Source organism: Alnus glutinosa, chromosome 3 (genome assembly GCF_958979055.1).
Source record: "Alnus glutinosa chromosome 3, dhAlnGlut1.1, whole genome shotgun sequence".
In the NCBI taxonomy this organism is placed as follows: Eukaryota; Viridiplantae; Streptophyta; class Magnoliopsida; order Fagales; family Betulaceae; genus Alnus; species Alnus glutinosa.
In genome coordinates, this window is record NC_084888.1 from 2,531,603 (window position 1) to 2,539,281 (window position 7,679).

The window sequence follows — 7,679 nt, forward strand, 5'->3', positions numbered from 1 at the left end:
AAGAATTTGTGAAAAAGTAATCATGTGCTCTACACGTGACTACTTTTTAATGATTCTTACCATAATGTCCTTAAAATCTTAAAATAAAAATAAACAAAAGTATAATAATAAAATGAGAAATTAAATTAAACTAAATAAAATTGAATTAAAAATTAACAAAATTGAAAAACTAAACCAAAAGGGGTGGTTCCCCTCAAATGCAAATTAGGAGTGGTCGAACCACCTTCACAAACTATTGAGGTGGTTAGACTATCCCAGAAGACTAAAAGAGATGGTTCGGCCACTCTATAGTATTTTTTTTATCATATAATTTCAAAATTTCAAATGTTTATTTTTATTTTTTATTTAAAAGGTATTCTGAAAAGAAAAATGCAAAAGAGGTCATACGTAGCGGACACATCTTTTTCGTCTAATTTGATACAGGTTGGTAGTATCGGGAGTCTGATGTCACTTTTTAACGAATAATTTTATACTTCACACCCATGTTATACCGACTATGTTATACCGACTAATATAACATATTTTAAGTAGTACACTTTTGTTTTTAAAGTGGTTGACATAATAAGCTACTTAAAACATGATATGTTAACTTGTTGGACATGAATGTGAAGAGTAAAATTAATTCTTTTTAAAATTTGGTAGCATAAGTGTTAAAATGTATTTTTCTAAAAATTATGCCTTGTTAGAGTAGTATATTATTTTAAACGCATATATCTATTTTAATATGGGATTTTATTTTATTTTTTTTAAAAAAAGAAAGTATATTACTGATATCGATATGCGATGTACCATTCTGGTATAACTTTGAGGATGATTTCATAATAAAAACTGGAATAATAAAAGGATAGAAAAGGGAGAGGAGAAAGTGGAGAAGAAAGAGAAAAGAGGTTCTTTCAGCTAATGCAATAATTGCAGTCTAACGCACTTTCAGCTATCAAATCACCCTCAAATAGTTTTTTAAAATATGTTTTTAGTGGCCGAGGTAGTGAGGTTCTTCCGAATGGCTGCGGGAACAAAGAAGAAGAGCTCCATCGAAGAGAGAGGGCCTTTTGGCGAGTCAACTGAGACGCGTGGGGCTTTGGCGTTGCGTAGCCACGACGTGACTCTGTTGCCTGTCGGATACGCCACTTTTCCCCATTTTGTATTTCCTATTAGCGTGGGCCTATGGAGCATCCACCCACCTCCTTTTGCCATCAACATCAACACCAACACCATCGCTTTACTACGGGCTTATTTTTAGAAAAAACCAACTAATTTCAACGCATTCTGCTTTTATATCACATTAATAATTTTTTTATTACTACCTAAATAAAAAAATTCACTACAATATAAAATTTTTACACTTTTTCATACTTTTTTTAATTTATTTATTTATCTTTTTACTTCATATTACATCTACCACTTCTTATTACTATCCTCAACTCACTCCCTTACCAAACAAGACCTACAAATAGGGCCGTAGGTTGGTAATTCCACTTTTATGTGCTGGGTTCAAGTCAATCTTAAACTCTAACTATTGAATTAAACGTCATCTCAACCTTAATGTCTTATTTAAATAAACATATGACCCGACCCGACGTCTTATTTAAATGTCTTTTAATGTCTTATTTGAATAAAATCATGTGTTCTAAGTATACATGTCATATACTCGAAACATATAAAATTTGGGCGGCTTAAGAGAAGGGATTTCAGAGCCCATCTACCTCGCTCTTAGGTTGTCCAAGACAGGTAGGCCTCATAACATTTCACAAGCATAGAAAAATAATCTTTAGGGGAATGATCCATGCACTCCTAGTGCACAACAAGTGCCTTGGGGTAGTGCATTTGTTGTGCATTGGGAGTATTTTTTGATCATTTACCGAATCCTTATTCTCCCGACCGAGAGAGAGAGAGAGAGAGAGAGAGAGAGAAAGGGGGGGGGGGGGGGGGGGGGGGCTTGATGTGACCACTATGTTAAACTTGAAGTTAACCAGTTCAAAAGCATATGGAAATTCACAATTACCATACAATTATACAAATAACAAGTAGATAACTGAGCCTGCAATGTCTGCAACCAAACTACAAAGCGAAAGAAAAAGCAAGCCTACCAACCGTTTGAGTGGAACTTCTATTCTGCCTCTGTTCATGAACGGGATCTTTCCCGTGGTGGTGGTGGTGAACGGCTGCATTGTCAATAGTATAGTCAAAAATCAAGTATCATCTATTAACATATCCCTATTTTTTTAATAAGTATACAGACAGACAATAACTACTAAAAGCAAATGTCTGAGAAAGATTTGAACCTGTCATATCTCCCATTGACTGGGCTCTCAGGTCTTTCATACTTGGGACTTCCCCTTGGTTCAGGTCTGGAACTTGGATTTGATCCATGGCCATAGTCCGGGCTATCTCTATTCCTACGATATGGACTTGGGGATCGCACACGATCATAGCTTCTCCTATCAGGAGACATGTCCCGGCCTCTTCTTTCAGGACTAAAGCCAGTTCTTTTATCATCATCATCTCGAACAGCATATTCCACTGAAATGACCCGATCCATGAACTTACTGCACACCTCGAATATGAATAAGCCAGAGTTAATATAGATCTTCTTTGCAAGTAAGTGTTAAGCAGCCATAAAATTCATTATTTCATAGGACTCTTTCGAAAAGCAACTATAATGATATCCAATAACTTCTTGATCAAGTATACTACCAGTCTAAGCATTTGCTTACGGAAAATACAACCTCATATTCGTTGCCTCCAATGCTCTGGTAGCATCATCCTGTGACTCATACTGAATAAATGCAAAATTCCTTCTAATCCTTATGTTCAATATTTTTCCATATTGATCAAAGTGCCTCTCCAGATCCCTTGTCCTGGTATAACTTGGGTCAAAATTAATGACAAACAAGGTTTTTGATGGTCGCGTGCTAGCCGATGATCTTGAACCACCAGGCCTTCTAATGCCACGTTCATGCTGCAATACAATATATAGTGATTGGTTTGACTGCTACACTTAAAGAGTAAAAACACCAAAGAACTGCTGGGCACTATATGGGTATAACGCTTGTCCATTTCATCATGTTTAATAACAAAAATCTATCCTTCTGAGAAGAGTAAAGAGAAAATGCAACAGTTTCAAGTGCGTGCCTTAATGCACACACACCACCACAGAAGGGTATGTGGATATGTAATAACCAAAACCATCATAGCCATTGAGGTGAAGTCTTCTGTGGTGATGTTTTTATGAAATGAATCATATGTCAACCTTAAGAGAAATTTAATTAAAAAGAAGTCATGCATATCTGATATGCGTGCGTGCGTGTGTATGTGAGAGAGAGAGACATGCATGCCTAACAAACATGCTCCAAAAATATGCGATGCAAATATCGTAATAGGATCACATAACAGTGTTCAGACCCAAGCAACACAAGCATCATAAATCACCTTGGTCCACTCAACACGAAGTCGGCGGCCCTTTCGACCAAATTCCGTCCTGTCAAGTCTTCGAATTGCATACTCAGCATCTCGTTCATCTTCCATATAGACAAAAGCAAATCCTAGGAAACCAGAATGTTAAGAACCAGAGCAGGAAAATTTCAGCTATATAAACTAATTGCCAAAAGCAAAAATTCAGCTCATGGATAGTTTAGAAAATCAGGAAATGATAGACTCGTCAAACACCAAAAAATATTCATATTACAAAAAAAAACTGTTAGGAAGTAACACAACACCTGCCACTGGCTGAAAATCATCATGATTTCTATGTTGAAACGTGTCGGAAACTGAACACTGAGCAAAAATCATGAGGAATGAAAAAGCAATAGTATCTGAGGTAGTGTAGGATGGCAGGGCTAGGGCAGATCAGATTAATTCTTCTGGAAAAATACAAGAAGATGAAGCTTGGGCACATGCTAGAAAAGAAATGCAGAGAAGTACATCCACCCAAGAAGAGCATGGACATTCCAAGTAATCCTGCGCCAAAGAAATGGTTGAGTATGGGGGTTTACACTCTAATGAAACTTGCTTCTGTTAAGGGAAAATAACATATACACCCATTTGAAAATGATTATTTTAAAAAATAAAATATTGACCCTATTGAATATTAGCTATCGGATCATGAATTACATGAGGAATGAAAAGATGACATTAAATGCCATTTTTTAAGGGTACTCAAAACAGTCAGAAGAAAGAGCTCAATTGATTAAACATGAAGGTGCCATCACATATGCGCACCCTCTGCGTCCACTCTACTCAACTTCTGTCTCTCTTTAAACTAAATACTATAATATTTCAACTGACAGGAAAAAGGCATTTTATGTCATGCCAAGATTTTGATATAGTAGCAAAAAGTAATTTTGGCTATAAAACTGGCCAAACTTTTATTTTTATTTTTATTTATTTATAATTAATAAAACTGACCAAACTGAGAAGAAATAAATCAATAATGTAACTGGTCAGTATTATTGTTGGGTGCTGTGACTGATATATTAAAAGGGTCAATGAGTTCTTTCGACGTGATCATTTTCAATGGGTGTATGCTATTTTACCCTTTCTTAAACATGTCAAAACCCCACTATGACTCAACATAACAGGACATTTTCATCATTGAGTTGTGTAGTCCAAAAAGCATTTATTCATGCCCACCTTTGTTCAGGGAAATAGTTGCTGTTAGATTTTTCCATTGCTGCAGGACTTCTGAACATAAAATCTGTATTCTAACATACTTATAAAAATCCACCTAGGCATTAATAACATGTGTTTAAACTTCAATATATACTCACCCAGACAGAATATGTGAAACTAGGATAACTCTGTAACAACACTGTTCCAGATTTCACCACACCAATGTATAGCAAACCTTTATGATAGTAATGGAAGCAGAAGTAGATACTAGGCATCATAGCTCAGAAACCCACATATAATAATGTAATCAAGAAAATCACCAAAACCAACAGCCCAAAGAATCTTTCACTTTTTCTAATAGCTTTACCACTCAATGTGAACTTAACATTGAATAGAACAAAAGTGTACCAAAGAACCCAGGGGGAAGTAATTAACCATTATATATTAGGTATAGCAACAAAGGATAACAAAAACAACTGAACAACAAATGTAGCCTTGGACTAATGCAAGATCAAAACACTAATAATAACATTGTAGTAAAAAAAAAAAAAAAAAAACCCTTACCAGACTTCATATCCACCCTCTCGACCCTGCCATATCTTCTAAAAAGACGCTCGAGATCAGACTGCCGTGCATCAAATTCAATGTTGCCGCAAAAGATGGGCTTCATATTCCTCAAGTTCCAAGAATCAAATTTTTTAACCCTTTAAAGAAAAGCATGTGGAAGAAAAAGGAGTAAGGATATAAGTATTTAGTCGAAACAATGTTCAAAAAGGACCACACAAAGGTATACCTATTTCCTTTTTTGGCTTAGGATAATGTGAGAAGAAGAGGCCGATACGAAGGTTTACTTAATTACCTAGCAAGCTTAGTCATTCTTAAGAAAGTTGATCTATGAACATCAGGGACAAGCACATCCGATCAAAATCGTCTTAAAATAGCTATTTCAAGTTATCGACCTTGCATAGCACACACAAACTGCTCATGTGAAAGCACCCACATACACAATGCCGACACCATACATTATAATGCAATATGCAAGCAATGAACTATGCCTCCCTATTAGGTAAATCAAAACTCCAAGGTACAAGTATGATCAGTCTTCTAAATCACATTATCCCAATACTTGGAAAAGAAAACAAAAAATACCTTCTTAAAGAAGAATTCCTGCCACACAAAAATAAAAAAGTCTGAATCGCTGAAATGAGCTCTGGCTCAAACAGCACCTCCTCCCTGTAAGAACAGAGTGGAGGGTGAAGTTGTGGGTTCAAAACCCATCGGCTGCAAAGCCAGGTATCTCCGCAATACTTAGCTACCCTATATACAACTGCCGACAAAAGATCCATACAAAGCAAAAGGCACACAATTTCGGATCCTACATTCACCCACCGAGTTTGCAAGTGAGACCCAAATTATTATTATTTTTTAACATTGCAAGCTTCAAAAAAAATTAAAAAATATATGAAAAAACGATTTGTTTACGCTAATAGAAAAGACAATTACAAGCACTATGCCATTCAGTCCTTCACCCAAACAACAATAGGTCAACAGCAAACAGATCGAAACAACTAGCTCAGATCACATAAATAATTGTTTATAGCACCCAAACTAAAGCAAATAAAAATGAAAATAAACCACAAAAGAGTAAGAAGTCTTAAAAAATAGAGTCGGATCCGTTGATAGCACCGGAAAAAAGGTTTCGATTTCGTACCCACGAACGTTGCGACGGAGACGGGGGGAGGCCTCAGAGAAACCCTAGGTGTAATTGGACCAACTGTGGCTCAGAAATGTGTCTTTTTTCTTTTGTCGTTCGAAAACAGTTTGGACATATACAGACTATCAGAGAGAGAGAGAGAGAGAGGAAAAAAAAAAAAAATACTTCAGTAAAACGACGGCGCCCTGGAAGCAACAAATCTACACTTGGGGTAGTGTTTGGTCATAGGGATTTGTCTTGTCTTACTCGGGGGATATATAGTAGCCACTAGCCACTGGCCACCAAAAAATGAAAGAAAGCCCCTTCTATACGGTAGTGACAGAAAACAATGAATTTATGCCCACCAATAATCACTTGATACATCAACTTAAAGCAACAAATTGAAATTTTGGTAAAATAGCTAATATCTCTCACAACTCTCTTCTGAAGTATCTCACGTTCCAAAAAAAAAAAAAAAAAACCCCACTGCCCAAATCATGTTCACCCGTTCGTCATCTGCCTGTCAGTCGGTCCGCCCCAAATCACCGCACATCCGCCTGGATTGAAAAAAAATATGAAAAAAAAAAACAACTGAAGCTCCTCAACCTAACCCGTCAATCGTCAGCCGACTGCCTCTTCCCCGTCGCCAGATGGCCGGTCCTCCAGCCACAAAGATCCAGCGACTGAGTCTCGGCGACCACCGACGAGCCTCCGGATCCTCTTCCCCACGACCTCTCGACACCGTCGACAGAGATCCGACCTGAGCTTCATCCTCTCTCGGGATCTCTCCATTTCGCCGTCGTTCTCCCCTCTCGCCCCTCTGGTTGTTTTCGATGATCAGATCTGGTCGGTGATCACATCTGGTCCGGTGATTTGGTGCTTTCGGCATTTTGGTTCATCTAGAGATGGTGAACGGCGATGTGGTTGGGGTCGAACTCTGGTCGGCCATGTGGTGGTGAGGCTTCCGTGGGCTACGTCGGTTTGGTTGTTTGGGTCGGGTCGGTGGTCGAGGCTGGGTTTTTTGCGTGAAGACGCCCATCTCTCTCTTCAATCGCCTCATTTCACTACAAAGAAAGCAAAACAAATCGGGGGTTTTGCTTGTATTTGATTTTATTACTCCAGCCTTATGTGCCAACTTCTCATTGGCGGGCAAACAAAGCCTCGTTTTTGCTACAACCAAATTGAAGTTATTCCCAAAAAGAGATGAATTTGTGTTCAATTATATACCCACTTATTATATTCTCTCTCTCTCTCTATACCACTTATATTACGATTTGAAGCTGTTAAGATTCTGAAATTTATTATTATTATTATTATTATTATTATTCTAACATCTGAAAATATTAAAAGAATCCATTAATCTAATAAATGTCGGCTT

General features: G+C 37.3%; 1 protein-coding gene across 3 annotated transcripts; it reads right to left on the bottom strand.

The window, feature by feature from the left end:
- Positions 1–1,942: 1,942 nt before the first annotated feature.
- LOC133864538 (serine/arginine-rich splicing factor RS41-like) lies at positions 1,943–6,475 on the bottom strand. Of its 3 annotated transcripts, XM_062300909.1 has the most exons (7): positions 6,320–6,459; positions 5,402–5,500; positions 5,173–5,312; positions 3,430–3,542; positions 2,727–2,959; positions 2,283–2,546; positions 1,943–2,162 (listed from the first exon to the last, which is right to left on the bottom strand). In XM_062300909.1, exons 3-7 carry the CDS (start codon positions 5,276–5,278, stop codon positions 2,123–2,125), a joined length of 756 nt encoding a protein of 251 aa, XP_062156893.1. In that variant the 5' UTR covers positions 5,279–5,312; positions 5,402–5,500; positions 6,320–6,459; the 3' UTR covers positions 1,943–2,122. The 3 variants fall into 3 exon arrangements, with proteins under 3 accessions (XP_062156893.1, XP_062156892.1, XP_062156894.1); XM_062300908.1 differs by lacking the exon at positions 5,402–5,500 and having other exon boundaries at positions 6,320–6,475; XM_062300910.1 differs by lacking the exons at positions 5,402–5,500; positions 6,320–6,459 and adding an exon at positions 3,717–3,957.
- Between the last annotated feature and the right edge of the window lie 1,204 nt (positions 6,476–7,679).

Bases quoted from the DNA above. Each gene is read 5' to 3' on its own strand.
- LOC133864538 (XM_062300908.1), bottom strand. From the start codon at position 5,278: ATGAAGCCCATCTTTTGCGGCAACATTGAATTTGATGCACGGCAGTCT. The intron at 2,547-2,726 runs GTTGTATTTTCC...CGAGGTGTGCAG, and splicing joins TTGGAGGCAACGAATATGAG to TAAGTTCATGGATCGGGTCA. The intron at 2,163-2,282 runs GTTCAAATCTTT...TTGACAATGCAG, and splicing joins GTCAATGGGAGATATGACAG to CCGTTCACCACCACCACCAC.